The 17,644-nt window shown below is 46.4% G+C and overlaps 1 protein-coding gene across 6 annotated transcripts in view; it reads right to left on the minus strand.

Moving 5' to 3' along the window:
* The window catches only part of NCOR2 (nuclear receptor corepressor 2), a 2,813,293-nt gene that overhangs the window by 189,996 nt on the left and 2,605,653 nt on the right, over positions 1-17,644 (minus strand). For 5 of the 6 annotated variants that reach the window (XM_069619703.1, XM_069619702.1, XM_069619705.1 and 2 more), the window contains one exon: positions 15,574-16,106. In XM_069619703.1, the coding sequence (XP_069475804.1) occupies positions 15,574-16,106 (533 nt within the window). The remainder of the gene's footprint in view (positions 1-15,573; positions 16,107-17,644) is intronic. The other variant, XM_069619704.1, reaches the window with a different exon arrangement.

A 17,644-nucleotide genomic window follows, 5' to 3' on the forward strand; every position in this document is an offset into this window, starting at 1 on the left:
GCAGAACCTAGTCCATTTACTCTTATACTTTGACCGAGTCAGGGGCCTCCAGGCCTACTGAATATCCCAGTTGTCATCCAAAAATTGAGCATGCAGAGGCCTCAGCTGATCAAGAACCATTCCACAAGAGCCAGCTTTGCCTGGTCCGGATGTTCCACTGCCCCGACCTGCTGCCTCAGGAAGCCCCTGCTGGGTATCGGAACACGGACGGGGCCCTGGAAGCACATCTGCAGCAAATCTGAAAACCACGGTCTTGAAGGCCAGAGGGGGGGAAACTTAGATGAGGCTCCAACCCATTGAAGAAATGAACTTTCAGGAGGTCTGTTGGAGCAGAGGGGTGGGCGGGAATGCAGAACACCTACGGCTGTGTCAAAAGATGTGGAAGGCATCACCCAGTGACCACAGACCCTGACCTGCCCATGAAGCAAACTGGGAGCACTTGACATTCTGGCGATACGGACAAGTCCAGGTCTGCGAACCCCCAACCCTGGAACATGGCCAACAAGGAGCAGTTGTGCAACTCCCACTCGTAGGTGTTGAACCCCAAGCGACTCAACTGGTCCGCTTCCGCATTGCTTTCCCCTGGGAGGTGAACTGCCGAAATCCAAATCCCCTCCGCCAAGGCCCATTCCCAGATCCAAACCGCCTCCATGAAGGGTGATGGTGTTGGGGGAGTGAGGGGAGGAAGAGAATGGGTGCCACCTGGCTTGTTCAAGTAAAACATCATAGAATTGTCCAACTTAACCAGAACAGACCAGTCCCTGATGAGGGGCCAGAATGCCTTGAGGGCCAGGCCCATTACCCAGAGTTCGAGCAGATTGATATGCAAGAGAGCTTCTGTCCTGGACCATGCTCCATGAATCGCATAGCCCTCTAGAGAAGACACACAACCTGAAAGGGCGGAGTCCTACATCACCACCAGGGTAGGCTCCGGTCGGGTGAAGGGGGCTCCCACTGAAACATTGACCTCCGATCAGTCACCAGCGAAGATCGGGCAGCAGGAGCTGGGATCCTGTCCGACTGAGACACCATCTCCTGATCCCAATTTGCCGCCAGGTGGAGCTGGAGGCGCATCATCTTAAGACGCCGCCAGGTGGAGCTGGAAGCACCTCATCCTGAGGCGAGCATGCTGTACAGTGGGCATGCAGGCCTAGAATGTTCTGGAACCAACATGCCGAGGTGGTCGAGTTGGCCACTAAGTGTCACTTTGCCAAGTGATGGGACATAAGCCTCTCGGGCGCAGGGAACATCCGCTGAATGGTAGTGTTACAATGCACCCCTAGGAAGACCAGTTCCTAAAATGGGCATAATTGTGATTTCGTCAGGTTGACGAAAAAACCCAGCTGATGAAGGCTGTCCGCCAGTCTCTGGCAGGAGTGCACCACCACTTTTCTTGACCCCACCCTGACCAGACAGTCGTACAAATAAGGGTATAGATGATGGCCCTCCAAGCAGAGAAGGCGTGCCACTGCGTTCATCAACTTTGTGAAGAAACAAGGGGCCAAGCTCAGGCGGAAGGGCAGCACCATGTACTGAAAGTGGTACGACAATCATGAACATGATAAATGTCCGATGCGGTTGGTAGATGGGGACATGCAGGTACGCATCCTTTAGGTCCAGGGAACACATCCAGTCCCCTGCACACAGAGACTTGGCAATGTGCACAGAAGTAATCATCTTGAAGCTTTCCAGTGGTAAAGACAGATTTAGAAATGACATGTCCAGGACTACCCTCAGGCTAGCCTGGTTGTTCTTGGGTACTGCAAAAATCCTGGAATAGTAACTGAAGTCCCTGTCAACAAGAGGAACCAGTTCTTTCACCTGCCTCTCCAAAAGTGAAAGGACCTCCTGTATAAGGGCTGGGGACCCGACCTGACGGAGAGGATGGAAGAGGCAAAGGAAGAGGAAGACTCAAGCCCATGGAGACTACGAATAGGATCCACTGGTTGCTGAAAAGACGCTTCCAGGTGTCCAGGAACAGAGTCATATGTCACCCCCCCCTTACCCCAAAGGCGAGCTGCGTTTCCCGACCTTGACATCACTGCTTCTTGGTGTCAGAAGCAGAGACAGAGGAGGGGGAGCGGAAAAACCCATGCAACGTCTTCTGCTGCTTACTCCTGTTGTCGCTGGGTGACATGTGAGGCCTCTGTACTGAGGTCCCGGAACGCCTTGTAGCTGGAGAAAGTGCGGGGCTTGAACTTCGTCCTGCCCTGGGATTGAGGGAAGGATTTCTAACCTGGTTTTGTCAGGATGGCCAAGGACTTAGCAGTTTGAGTTAAGGTTTTCTTCTTTGTCAACGCTCATCATCGGTTGACAAATGAAAAAGGTCCACGCCCTCAAAGGGCAGATCCAGGATCTGCTCCAGCATATCGGAGGAAAGCTTTGTGGCATGCATCCATGCCGTCCTTCTATTCTCGACCCCAAGGCACAACAGTCTGATACCATGCCTTCCTTACAACAGCCAACAAACAGTGAAGACAGACACAACTGATCACAGTTCAAGGGTGTTTATTGAACGTCAATTGGGTTTGAAAAACGATTATCTAATCCTAAAGCTAAAGATGGAAGCAAGCGACGACTATCAAATAATAAAGAACGCAGTCCTGTCCTAGTAGAGTCTGGTCAAAATAAAAGGGCATATACTAATAAACCTATTGCCAATCCTTACTTATAAATACAAATGGTGAAGAATACAATGTTATACAAAAGAAACGTGTTATGTCAGGATAGTTGAGCCGTTAGCTTCCCTTCCCTGCGTTTTCAGCACGGGATAAGGCGGCACACTCTAGCTTAGCACATACTTCTGGCTTTTCTAGCACGAGGATGCAGTTCAAAGTATCAGTATTGGGACCTTCTGTGCCAAACTCTCTGCCATTCAAAGTCTCTTATTTCAGAGGGCCTGATGCGAAAAACATTCAAAGTTCCTTTTTCTTCAGAATACTTCTATGCACAACATCCCTGGTGAATCACTGTTCACCCCGGGTCCCCCTCTGCCAGGCTCAGACCAAATTTATCTAATTTTCCAAACTTTCTTTACTATATCAAAATCGAAGACTTTCGACTGTGCATGGGATTTAGCTTGACCCATCGCAGGACCAGTTCGATTCACAATTCTTTGTTCTCTTCTTAATATACGCCTTTTAACTTTCACTTCTGCCACTTCTCAGCTGGACACCTTACACAGATCTTCGATTCAGCACCCACGCGGTGCCGGTCCACTCTCTCAAAGGTATCGTATCAACGTCTCTTCAAAGTCCAAATACTCATCAGCAGTTAAAATGTACTTGCGTCTTTTATCACACGCGTTTTACCAATGTTCATTCCAGCACTCACCATACAATATTTCTGCTTGCAACCTTGGCTTCAACACAGACCAATCCTGAATCGGTCTCCCCAACTCACCGGCTGTGTTGATTTCACAGACACTGCTTTGTTCTTGGAGCCAAGGACGGTATCACGGCAGCTGCTGCTTCTCCCCACCTTGATTAGTGACGTGGGAGGGCCCTGGGTATCTCCGATACACAATACAGGATTCTTCATCATGGTTTCCTGGTCTTATGCTTTCTAAACTTGAGGGCTCTTGAAACTAACAGTTTCTTGTCGGAAAGGTCGAGGGAACATCATCCTTGCAATCCGCTCCTGTTTTGCCAATTTTTCTTCTCTCATTCAGCTGCTGTCTCCAAACTGCTGTTTCCTCACGTGATTTGTCTCGCTCAGTGTGCTTTTGTGCCCCGCCTTTTATTCGTGTGGGGAAGCTTAATGGAAGTCAGGTGTGAGTGATGGTCAGTAATTGTCTGATCATTGTATTGAGACACCTCAGGTATACTGCTTCGGAAAGTGTTTGTGCAGGAAAATGGGTGTGGTGGAGGGTAGAGTTCATACATTTCCTATCTGATAGGATGAGGTAAAGGTGTTACAGGAAAGGGAGAGATACTGCGTCTCACCATCTGGTGTCCAACTCCCACTCCCTGCGGACCCCTCACCTAGGTGATCCTCCCGCAATGGTCCAACCCCAGGGTCTGGATCAAAAGGCCATGGCCATGCCCTGGCCATCTGCGGGGACTAGCGGAGATCTTCTGGTTTCTCACACTGCGTTGATGAGGGGGATCGAAGACTCCATGAGGTCTTGTGCAATGGCCCAGGCATCTGCCAGACCTTGCTTCTCTGAAGGGAGGTCGGGCACAAATTCCCAGAGCTCCTGACAAAGCTTCTGGTTAGCCGCAGAAAAGAGGGCATCAGTGTTAGCTTTTGCCGCAGATGCAGTCCTGAGATGGCGTAACAGCGCTTTCCCAAGGACTTTCTTCTCCATGGAGAGGCAACTGGAGGTGACTCCCATGGAGGAAGATGTCTATGCTTTAGCATACAACGAGGCTGCAGCCACCACAGAGGAATGGGGCTTCGGGTGGGAGTCAAGGAGGATTGGCTCCCCCTCTGTCTACCTAAACCTGCTATCCAACTTCTTTTTCATCTGACGTTGGCCCTGGGCTTCTGCCAGACCTTTCTCGCCACCTGCGGGACATCCTTCTGGAGGGGGATGCCAAATCGGATCGTTGTACGTTTCCCCAAGACCTCTGCTAGCACACCTGACTCCTGGGGGGCTTTCTCGGGCCCTGAAGGCGGTCATGAAAGGCCTTAACAGATGCTGAGGGCTCATCGTCACCCCCTCCCCTTTTTCACAGACTGAGGGGAATCCGGGGCCTGAGACACACATTGCTGGCAGCCCCCCCCCAGGTGAGGAGCCGCAGACAGGTCCAATGGCTGTTGAGGGGGAGGCGTTGGTGGTACAGGAGGTGGTGGAGGGGTCAGAACGATCGGTAGGGCCTGACCCGGTGGAAGGACCGGCACCAAAACTGGGGGTGCAGGAGAAACAGGAGTACCCAGAAGAGAGGGTCGGGACAGCACCACCTGCGGGATGACCTCCTTCACAATGTCCTTAAGGAGCCCCTTCATCTTAGGTGAACGCATGAGGAAGTGGAAGTGCTCGAAGCGGTCCTCACAAACCGACGGGTCACTAGGTGCCTGGGATCTGCTGCCACTTCCAGAGAGAAGGGGGCTGGGAACATCCTGCAAAGCCCATTCAATGGGGCGAAAGCACTGGCGGACCCTGAGCTGTATATAAGATGGCTGCCTGCCTGGCAGGTTCCATCACGTGCAGCTCTGCCATTTTGAAACCTTGCGCCACACATTGGGCGGGAGGGCGTTAAGACCCAGAGTCAAGAGTGCCTCAGACACGAGAGGATACAGCATGGGTCTTGCACCCAAAGCAAAGGCATCAACCTCAGAGATGGATGGGCGGTAGTTGTAACGTCCTGACTCACGACCTCAGAGTGAGCTCCGGTAGGCTCGTGTACACCATCGGCACCTGTGCCAGTAGCCGTGCTGGATCCAGCCTGGAAAAGCCCCCGGACCCTTCGGCTTAGGAGCCAGTAGCCTTAGAGGCCTTGGGCCTGCTATAACCTGAATCTGAGGAACACTGGTCCATGGGAACCCCGGGGAAGGAGTCGCTGCGCTGTGGAGCCGTGGTGAACAAAGGGCATACCTTGTCTTTACGAGAGGTCCTGGAGACAAAGTTCTTAAGGTGGGGCAGAGGAAGTGTGGAAGATCTCCCTGCACTGAGCAGCGGGGCGAGACTGCGCGCTATACTAAATTTAATGGGGAAGGTCAATTTTTCAATGCCAAAGGTTCTGGTACCGTCCCCATGTTGGGGGACGCCCCACAAGGATTGAGGAAAGGGGACAGGGCAGATGAGTACAACAGATTTCACTTTCTATTCTCTCGTGGATGGAAATCTGTAGGAGGAAAGAACATGACAATGTACAGGGTCCGAAATTGAGATTCGGTAAGCAGGAGCTAAAACCAGCCCCTGGGTGTCGGGTATCACCCAGTAGGCATATGCTATCGCTGGGGAGCCAGGAACAAATACACAATACATTGCAAATCTAACTTGCACAGGAGAAGCCAACTTTAACTTTTTGACCATTATGTCTCATCTGTTATGTTTAAACGTGTCCTAATTATTCTTTAGGAACTGTGAGGTACCAGTTGTAAGGCTTGGACACAATGGAGGTATGTTTTGGGATATAAACTTTTATTGATAAAGAAAGGTTGGGGGAAAAAGGCCACTCTATGCCTAAATCTAAGAGGTGTTTCCCGGTCTTAAAAAAACGAATGAAAACAGTTAGGATGTCCAAAGTAAAAAGTGTGTCCCACTCATGTCCCCCAATCCTTTTCAAACAGGCTAATTTCTTCCTGCTCAAGAAGCTGCCCACCTCATCCAAAATGGCTCACTGTCATTTTTTGCTTGCATGGATTACCTCAGATTATTACATCCGAAAGAGGACTTCAATATGTGTCCAAATTCTGGAAGCAACTTTGAAAAATAGTGGGTGTTGCGAAAGACACCGTATATTCTTCTATACAATGCAGTCCATTGTTCTGCTCCTATTCATTTCATCCAAAGATCTTTCCCATCACTGCTTTTACAGATACCACGTTACCCTCTTTAGACCAACTCTTTGAGAAGATCTGGATCTGTCAAAAGAGATCTTTTTCCAACGTAAACAGGCTTTAGCCATCTCCCAAGAAATTACCATATGGGAGTTGAGCGGTACCTGCATAGTCCATTGGTGACAAAGCATGGTTTGTTTGTTTGTTTATTTTATTTATATAGCGTGCCTGACCCAGGGGGTATCTGGGCGCTTGGATAATCGTGAAAGGTGACATGGTGAGTTTTAAACAGAGGATATACATTTATACAGATGAAATACATTATACAGATAAGAGTTCAATGACAATACAGATTTGAGCATTAGAAAGTGAAAGGATGGTCAGTAGAACATGGAGGTAAAACACAAAGTGGTGAGGATTTGTTGGCATGCCGTTAGTAAGGTATAGTTAGTTTGTGTTGAGTAGCCATGTAATAACGTGACTACGAAATGTGTCAAATGTTTGGATGATTTTGATGTCCTGCGGGAGTGAGTTCCATAGCTGTGCAGCTAGGTCCGGGAAGCTGGTACCCCCAGCTCTTTTGAGGTAGTACCTGGGCACCACCAGGCAGGAGGTATTGGACGATCTTGTGGTTCTGGTAGACAGTGGTTATCTTCTTGGAATCTTCCTGCTCACCACCTATCACTTTGGTATTTCAGCCCCTCTTCCACTGTGGGCAAGGTGAACTCTGTGGCCTTGTATCTCTGGCTACTCCCTTATTAGCTCTAGATCCACCCAGTGTTCGATGCCACCCTTTTAAAATAGCACAAGCCCAGTCACTTCTGACTCAGCAGAGAACAAATTCACTACCAGGACTTTTTGATGGTCCACCAGTGTACGACATGGCTTCCGTCTGACTCCCATATGCATCAGGGATAACTTCAATTTTTAAATCGACTGGAAAAGTAATTTGCCTTTTGATTGCAGCTTGGAACGTGCTTCTTCTATAAATGCTCTATTTTAGTTTGCAAGTGCTTCTGTCTCCACCATTGAAAACCTGGACCTGGGATAATTGATGGGGGGAATGCTGTTTTGAAAGGGTTTGGTTTAAGGTTTTTGTGACAACGTGGTCATTCTTTGCAGGTTCCATAGACTGTTGCTGCTTTACTCACCATCTGGTGATTCCCATAGGATATATTCACTAGTTAGAATTATTTGCTCCACAGCACTCCAAGATGGGTACCACAAGTGAGCACTGTGGTTCCACAGGAACTGTATGACTGTTCCTGGCAGTACGTTTTTCCTAGTTACTGGCAGCAGAGGCTTCACAAGAGTATTCTTACTACATTAATCCTGAGCAACTTGTGTCTGAGTGCTCAGGCATTGCTCAGTGTTGTGCTGCTGCCCGTTTTTCCTCTCCTGTCTACCCTCTGCCGTCCAGTGCATGGATTCTGTATCAGCTTTTTTCTTGGTCATCCTCTGGCAGTTAGCTTCATTCTACTAACCTGTAGGTATTTTTCTTCCATGCTACATTGCCTTTCTCAAGAAGTATCCAGAAGCCTGTGGCCTTGTAAGATTTGTCCAGGGTCGCTGTGCCCTTTATCAGCCCACCATATTGAAGGATCAATATATTTTTCTTTCCTTTTTCCTTGCCATCCCTCTGGCAACTGTTCCTTGTTCCCTGATAGGGTGGAATCAGGAAAAAATGGATCTCACCTATCCATGATGGAGGTGTGATGAGTCTGATGGTGTCATCACTCCTTTCCCTACTGTGAACCTCTTCCCAAGTGGCCAGGGGACGGCAGCTGCTATCTGATCCTGACCCTGGGGGCGGCTACATAAGGGAGGATCACATAGGGGCGGGGGAGGGGGGAGGTGACCCTCAATGGGGTGGCTCATCATCGGGTGAGACATGATACCCACATTTCCCTTTTAGGGATAACCCTTCTATTCCCCATGCCTTACTGGCCTATTGCCATGAATCCCTTCCAGCACCCAGGAAACCCAATGTGGCTATCTTCCCTCATGTTGTGCAAAGGATACTTAGAACTACCACTCTTATGAATATAAAGGTACTGTGACAAGAAAGTTGCGTAGAGCAATGAGGATCAGTGGCAGTGAGTGTGACCTGGACCAGTGAGGCATCCCGGAACGGGGTCCCCGACAGCCACCATGGAGTCGACAAGAAGCAGGTCCTCCTCAGAGACATGATACCAAACGGACAAACTGGGTGCTATTTTGCAAACTGCTGTAGCGTTCGGCAGCCCGCCAGACCTACGGCTATATATGGTGTCCCCGGGAAGCAAGTCTCCATGCAGAACAGAGCAGCCGATATAACTGCCACAGTACCAGTGGAGGAGGACGACCACAGAGAGACAGGCAGCGTTGCTATCTCTGCGATGTGAATGACAAGCCCTCTAACAGGAGAACAATGCAGGATCCCTGCTTACCTTGTAAATCCAAGAATTACAGAGACTTGGTAATACCGGTCCCAGCAGGAATGAATGCATCATGGTGGTCTTACACTGGGAACCCGAATGAGGGGGGTTGGGGGGAGCTTACATTATAAACTCCTGTAGAACGTGGGAAAGGGAGGTTGATAATTGGCCTAGGAAGGGAAACCAAGAGATACAAGACAATGAGACAGATACATTGTGTCTTTCTGGTTTCCTTCAAATCAGGAACAGGACGACGAAGGACCCGATCCAGAGGACTATTGCTGGGAGTACTAGGAAGAGCAGAAGGGAAGTTAAAGCGGGGAGAAGCCATCCCTACAAGAGACTTTGAATGCTGAGAATGGAGTAACTGAGGTCATTACATTTGGGAAGGCCCACAGATTTTGCTGATCCGATTTGTTTAATTTTTTATTTCATAAAAAACAAATTCCACCTTTATCTTCAATACCGCCTCTCGCCTCATCAATCCCACAGCGAGAAGCAGAGTGTTAGAATTCTCAGAAATGTGCCAATTCCCACCACCTTAGAGATCCCCAGCAACTTGACTGGATTTTGATGACTTGATTTTTGTAACATGGAGAGAGTGAGACCCTTTTTCCCACTCTCTCATGTAATTTAATGTGATTTTGAACTCTGTGTTTCTTTTGGTTGTGGAGTCTGACAAACTCCATAGGCAACATCTTTTAGATTGTGTCACACAGCACCTTCAGTGGAGTGGCACAGGGAAGTCTTTCAGATTTCCAAAGGTTTAACTACCTTCTCTGGGATAAATTACTGTTTCCCAGAGCAGTAAAGTGAAATTGACTTTACTTACATGTGTAACTTTCTAGACCCAGCACACACTATCTTCCAATAGGGTGCTGGAGGGGTTACCTAGTGTCCCCCTTGTCTAGCTTCTCATGTAACATTTTTATGTTACCCTTTTCTTACTGAATGGCTGGTGGCAGTGGATTTGTTTAAACAACCGTGGTCTTTACCGCGGGCTGCGTTTGCAGCTGCAGTAAAACACCCAAGGGTGACAGTTTTGTCAAAATGGCCCCAGTCTTCTTTTTTCGCCATTTCTTTGTGGAAAGGTCCTTCTTGAGAGTTACTCTGCGTGCCAAACCAGGTTTGGTCCCATTGTTCGCTTTGCCTTTGGTGGGATTTACGAGTGAAGCCCGCCTCTGGCTCTAGTGTGTCGGGGGTAGGCAGGAAGTGAGGGAGGTGCCCGAAACTCCCTGTGCTTAGTCTACTAGGAGACCCGAATGCACTCTGTGGTGATTGGGCAGCTGAATGACCGGCAAGGACAGCCACCCTGCTGAGTGACTGACAGATTAGCTGGAATTAATGGGAGAGAACTGAATAAAAGGCAAGGCTTTTGGCTTGGAAAGCAGAGGCGACCACTGGACAAAGGAACCGAAGAAGAACTTGAAGAGGACGCCTGCTGCAACTCCTGGACCGTTGGTTTTCCGGGTGAAGCCCTGCTGCTGTGCTGAAACCCCAAATTCATATCGACAGAGAAGCCCCTGCAAGGACGACTTCTCCCCTTGAGTGGGTGGGCCAATTAACTCCAAAGTAAACCACCTGGACATCCATCTTGGAGCTGGTTGAATTTCCACAGAGTTACTGCTGGAAACAATATAGACATGGAGAGGAGCACCAGATTGTGTGTGTTGCTTTTAAGATGGCCTAGAGCTCCAGGAAGAGCCTCCGGACTCTCAGTAAGCCCCCTCAACATAGTGCAGGACCCCAGAAGCAAGGAAAGCCCATCTCGACAGGCAGGAACCACAGTGTTGCTATTTGAGGTAGACACAAGGAGCTGAAACACTGAACAGCCAACGATTTGGAGATTGCGGATTGTGAGCTCTGACCATGCCGTTGCAGTGCAGGAGTCCCCAGGAGTCCTCCCTCTTGTCCCCACAACTGAGGCCCAGCAACAGTGAGATCTGCAGAGCTGCACAGGAACAGAAGTCATCAGCTGCACTTTTTTCTTCAATACAAAGGTACTGTAAAAAGTCTGAGAGAACGTACCTCTTACTGTAGAGTTGCTTGCATCTTCTACTACTCACAAGCCTAATCAGCATGTGGCCCTACCTTTGATTCTTCTTTTCTTCAAAGACCTCTAAAACACTGTGCAAAGACTTTCTACTTACCTGCAAAGAAGTGCTTCAGCTCATATAAACTTTTGCCTATTGACTTTGGCTTAGCCTCTTTCACTGAATGACTTTTATTCGGGCATCTGAAAGTATTTGCCTGCTTAGGAATTATTTGTGGTCTCTTGTATATTCTACATAACCTTTTCCTTTGACTTATTAATATATGATTCTAAATGCAACAGTGATATATTACTGTCCCCAGCACCCTAGCAACTGAAGTCGCCTGAGGGTGTAGATAGTGTCTGTGGGCCATCTGAAAAGGGTATCAACTGGTTTAGAGAGATTAAGAGTGTGTATTTCATAAAGTGTATGTGTGTGTTATTGATTATATTGCTCCCTTCCGAATAAGGCTTATTCTAACTGACTGATAAATAAGTTAATAATTGTTTATTCAAGAAACCTTGTGTGTAAGAGTTTATTTGAATACTTGTCATTGTGAATCTCTGTGTAACTCCCCTACAGCTCACATTGCGCCCTCTTGAGATAAGCCTAGCTGCTCAACACGCTACCAAAACTGTGTAGTACAAGCTTACACCAAAGGTTGGGTTTCCTATACCTGTAGTCAGAGTTGTTTGTAGTGTTCCCAAAGCATACTGCACACAAACTTTGCCTAACGCACAAAACGCAGTATAGTTGTAGGGAGCCACAGATGGGTGCAGGGACTTTAAAAAAAAACAAACAGCATGGCTGAAAGAGAGACTGCCGCCTGGGGGAGTCCCAGAGAGCCAAGACTGCTGAAAAGGAAGTAGAACGGGAGCGAGAGGATGACACAGGGAGAAAGACTGCCCAAAGTGACCTCTCGTCAGAGCTCTGGGCCGTCTGTGGCTGGGGAAATTATCCACAGAGGTGAAGCCAGCTGCAGTAACCGGGGGGAGAGCCAAGCGGGAAACAAAAGGTGAGGGAAGCTGCCTCCAAGAAGCGAGACTCCAGTGGAGAAGCGACTGGGAAGCAAGCGGCGAAGAAGCCTCAACCACCGAAGAAACCCGAATGGCACAAACCGGACGGTGAAAAGCCCCTCTACCCGAATACCGCAAAAACAGGTACGCTAAGGGAGAGAAAGGTGCTGGATGATCAGGAGGTTACGGGGAACTGTGAGCAATTGAGAATAACGGGGCAAAGGACTACAAAGCTAGCAGTAAGCCAAAGAATGTGTAATTAATATTGGCGTAGAGCCAAACCAAGACATTATAATGAAAGCAGGCAAACATTAAATGTGAAACCCGCCACCAAATACTTTTGTGAATCAAATTTGCATCAAGAGAAAAACACTGGCAGGAGTATACCAGATACAGTAAAGTTTACATCAAGAGAAATGTATGATAAAGCCCTGACAGGAGAGTATATTAGGCACAGTGATGTTTACAAGTGTGTTGAATGTAGCACACAGAGAAGCCCTGGCAAGAGAGTACAACAGGCACAGTAGAGTTTGCAAGTGTATGAAGAGAAAAGCCCTACAGGAGAGTATACCAGGCCAAGCTAAGTTTACAAGCATTGTTAAGTAAGGCTCCCTGGCAGGAGAGAATACCAGGCAAATCTAGGTTTGTAAACATGATCATCGAAACATATATTAAAGACCCGACGGGAGAAGTATACCAGGTGAGGTTAATTATAAGTTACTCACCGTAGTGAATAATGTACTCTTAGTCCTTAGTCTCCTTTCCTCCATACTGCATGGGCGTTCCTTCCAAGGGATGGGAGATGGAACCTTTTTCACCAGAAAAAAACCTTCTTCCCCCTTTAAATTTAGAGGTGCGGCCCTGGGAGCATGTGCTGCCCTGACTCCAGACCATCCAACGGGCTATGGAGTTACCCCATCTTGATCCGCCAAAGGTGACAAAAAGTGTGTCCGACTTGCGGAAGCCCTTGGTCCTGTCCAAGTAGAATTTCAGGGCACGCCTGACATCAAGGTAGTGCAGAACTGTCTGTGCCTCGTCTTTGGGCTCGCCAAAAAATGTAGGTTCTCTCAGGCCTTAGGACATCTGTCCTTTAAGCTGAAATCTTTCAGGTGGCCAACCCAGTCCCCCCGAACCCTTTGAATCCAAGTTCGTTACTTACTTGCTACTAAAAGTACCATTTGTGAATCTAATAACTTTGACAGTGTCTGCCTTCCTTTGTTCAGTCGGCCATAAGCCACGGGTTACTCAGTGTTCCCATCTGACTTTTGAGACTCTCATTCCCCAGATAAGTTTTGACTTCTAACGTCTAGGCCTATACAAAGTTATCTAACTTGCCTGTATTGCTATTTAGTAAATGTTGGCTGATGAATGATTTGATAACCTAAAGCTACTCTTGATATTTACCTGTTTCTCATCTACTATTGAACTGAGTATTGCTACAGAAAATGTCAATGTATATATGTGTGAAACATTCCTTCCTTACCGGAATTGCATTTTTAGTTTAACATTGCCCTATTGTATATAATAAATATTACTATTTCTATAGAACTACAGTGAGTGTGTCCTTGACTGTAAGTGTACTCAAAGGTCTTTGTACTCAACTACAGCCCTCCTCCCTACTAGAATAAGCTTTGCTGCTCGACCATAGTTAGCAAACCTTTTTTTGGATAGTTCAGGCCAAACCTGAGCGTTGGAGCCCTGAACGTCTAAGAGGGTCTCTTCTACAATCCTACCACAGGTGGACCAGGTGGACTTTAGTAAAACTCCCCAACAGTGAGCAAGGTGGTAGCGAGCAGCAGAGCCCACACATAACAGCCAAGTTGCCACCAAAGCCATAGACCAAACCTTTTTAGAACAGCTATTTGAGCCAAGACTTAGGCTTCTAAAGTGAAGGCAGGCTGGTTATCTGCATCCAGCGGGGAAGACATTGGTCAAAGCAAGGCTCCTGAGGAAGAAGAAACTCAACCCTGTTCCTGTAAAGAGGAAGGCCATTTATTTGGGGAGATTCTGTTATGATTTGGAGTGCTCAAAATGGTAATAACCCTCTTTAAAAAAGACAGAAAACTAGCTCTGAGTCTTGGCGTCCCCCTTGATCCCAGATGCAACCCTGTGACAGGTCTCAAAACCTAACACCTAGAAATAGACCCCTGAGCAGGACTCTGGTAATTTTGGTCAGCAAGCATCATCACTACAGCAATGCTCTATTACATTTGTCCTCTTTCCCCACTAGCCTAAACTCTACACACTCTTTCAGATCTGAAAAAGTTGCAGGAGATGATGTTAATGGCAGCTGTGTGCAATAGAATTACATCTTCATTACATTACATCTTCTGCACTAGAGAGAATGATAAAATTGAGCCATTACCTCATTTATTAGGAAAGTTGCAGTAAGATCCAGGTAGTGATACAACCCGAGGAAGTAAGCTACCACATTCAGCAAAGGAAGGGTGGTTTCTGGGGAAGGTAGATTACAATACTGGTTCATGACTAAGAAGCCAAAGTAACTAGCATGGAACTCTCTCTGCCATCATGTTTTGCACTGATGCCAAATGCATATTGTTTAAAAAGTATATTTCAGTAACCCAGAGTTGCATTTTTATCAATAAGTACATAATAAATCATTTCAACCATGAGCTTCTGCTCAATAAAGTGCAAAGTCCTCTGAATATAACATGGCGCATTCTAGAAGACACACAAGTCTAGACTAGGTTACCCACCATTCGGACCCTTATGATCCCAGAATGACAACCAGATGTCGGGTTTCCTGGTTCAAAAGAGTTTTGAAGATTGTTGTGTGGTGTTGCAATTGTTATCACCGATGGGCAGGGGAATGCTGTATGCTCAGAATCAAAACTTTCTGCTTGTGTTCATTTCACATTTATGACAAATTTTAGAAACCCAGTCAGAGCTTGCTTGGATCAGAGTGTATTTACTGCGTACATGGTAACGTATCCTAGCTTGTACCTTGACTGAGTTAAAGAACCCTGCAAACGGTGGGTTATCTGGTATGAGATCACTGTTCTATGATAAGACTGACACAATGTCAATCCACATGGAGCTGGTTTCTCAAAGATTCAAGTCCTTTAAATTGTGCAAACTGTAGGATCACAGGGTCTTGCACCCTGCAAGGGCAAATTTCCTCTATGCAGGGCCAATAAAAAAAATAATTTAAAAAAAAACAGGGCCTAGACATGCTGGGCCAATAAAAAGAGATCTAACAGATAATATAAAAACAAACTTCGCATGCAAAGCACTTTCAGAAAACCCAAATAAAGTGTCTATCCACTGAGTTTTAAATAAGAGTCACGGAAAGAGCAAACTTTACTATTTGCAAACAAAGCGGGAACTTTATGTCAAAGCTGAAAATTCCGTCCTTCACCCGTGACCCACACCATAACCTCCAAGTGCATTCACAAAACGGGCAAAGCACGAATTGGCAAAAAGGAAATGGAATTGTAAAGAAAAATGCAAACTTGATTTCCAATTCCCCAAAAAAACGTTAACCAACCACTAAATACACAGACGATTCAAAATAAAAAATAAAAATCAGGAAGCTGAAAAAGCCAATCACCAGAACGTGCAATCTAAAAAAAAAAAAAAAAAAACTAAAAAAACTAAAAAAAAAGTAGGCCAGAGACTACCGGTCCCCCAATGTCTTACCATCACTAGTGGAGTCGGTACTTAGCGAGGTTCTTTCTCGCTTCCCATTATCGCAAGTAATTTGACGCATGATAATCGCGTCTATGAAGTTGGCCGCTGTCATGGTGGTCTTACCGAGTGCTCGGAGCTCCTGTTCCTGCATGGAAAAGGATTTACTTTGATTCTTTTCCCTATTGTGCTGCTCACTGGCCGAGGCTGCAGTCTGTTCCAGGGGTTGATGTGGCAGTTTTTTCCCCTGCCCGCTGCTATACTGATGTGTAGACCCGGGCCCTGAGGCAGATAGGGGCCTGGACTCCATGAGTTTTGCAGGCGATGACGAAGATTGTTCTATACTGGCCCCACTCTGCAGCTTTGAGGTCAACATGTTGTCAGTTCTGGGGCGCTCTGCTTTAGCTTCTCGCCCCCTTGATGGTTCCTTCTGTAACATGGCGGATTCAAGCATAGGTGGATAGCCATCAGCTGGACCCATTGTTCGATGCATCGCTGAAGAGAAACCTGCCGATCGGACCGGTGACGTGGTTGATACAGAAGTTCTTAAAAGCCCCCCCAAAAAAAGAAAAAAAAGTTAATCAGCTATATGGAAATACACGTCAGCTCCAATTACTAAAACAATTAACTCAAAGGGCGCAAGAGAAAACATTTTTTGTACAGCCAGAGTTCTAGTATTCATGTGCCATGAGAGACGCCATCCTATACTTAATACTCCAGAAAAAAGGAACATTCTCTTATACCTGGATTATATGATTAAATCTTGAATAGGGTGGCCCAATCATCATTATAACTATATGAAAGTTGAACAGTAAATGCACAGTTTGGATTAACAATTAACCATTATATACATTCTTATTCTTACTATTCAAATGATTTTATGACTTTTATTCAATCATCCAGGTTTTTACTTTGCATACATATATATATATATCCCATGAAATGGGTGGGTCTTCGAACTATAAGAAGAGATCATGGCTCATCGAGCCACGCATTGCAATAAAGCAGCTTCCAGCAGCAATTTGTTGAGTTTCTACTAGGTACTATGCAACACTGGCCCTTAAAGCAAAAATGGAGACCTAGATAGAATACTGGTCGAATCACACACGTAAGATATGCCTATAGTTCTCATTTGAAGTGTACGTGAAATTACACCCAGTGACAATATCGTTGGCTGAATATCAACCACGATAATACTGCAACTCTAATATTACAATTCATATCACCATAAGAATAATCTACATGGAACAAAACATCCTACAACTAAATATTGAGATCTATCACTATCCAGCATTTATTTATTGTTGATTTACACAATGCCAATTGTAAAACAGAGTTCCTGTGAATTGCCCCCGGAGGGAAAGCGGGGCTGAAATATGGCAAAGGAGGAGGCAGATTAAGGTGATCTTTTGCAGGTGTTGGTACCATAATATCAGTTTATGAGCAATAGGAGAGGCAAGAAGAGGGACACGCTAATAAGAACGAGAGTTAAACAAGTGCTGAAAGAGAAGTAAATAAGAGCATCGTGGAAAAGCAGAATAGCACCAGGGTACAACACACCTGTAGTTACAAAATACAGTCTAAAAGTCTTGTACTTTGTGGAGCACAAGATGGTGGTAACCCTTGCACCGTGCTGGAGAGCCACTCAGGTGGGAAAGCTTGTTTAAAAAAAAAAGAGTATTTTTAGTTTCTTTGTGAAATGCTCTGTTCAGGTGGGAGGAAGTTGCACGGGTAAGTGGACTACTGCAATGATAAGAGCGTTGACCCTGGCAAGAGCGTTGACCCTGTCACCTGTGTACAAATATGCTAGAACTGGAATATTGATAGTAAAGTTCTGCAGTACCAGACTAAGTGCTTTTTGATTGAGAATAGCATGCTGGATTGAGGATATTTTTCCCTCAGGCTACCGCAAACTCTGTAAATATTCCTGTGCCAACATTATAGATGGAAATGTTTTTGCAGAGGATTATTTTGCATACAACATTTTAAATTGAACAGTCCTTTGTCATGAAAATAACCTCCGCCTCGAAAATAAAGGTATCTTGAAAATATTACTGTGCAAAGCGATCAGCTCCCAGCCACC

Source organism: Ambystoma mexicanum, chromosome 10, assembly GCF_040938575.1.
Source record: "Ambystoma mexicanum isolate Mex_15411 chromosome 10, UKY_AmexF1_1, whole genome shotgun sequence".
Taxonomy (NCBI): Eukaryota; Metazoa; Chordata; class Amphibia; order Caudata; family Ambystomatidae; genus Ambystoma; species Ambystoma mexicanum.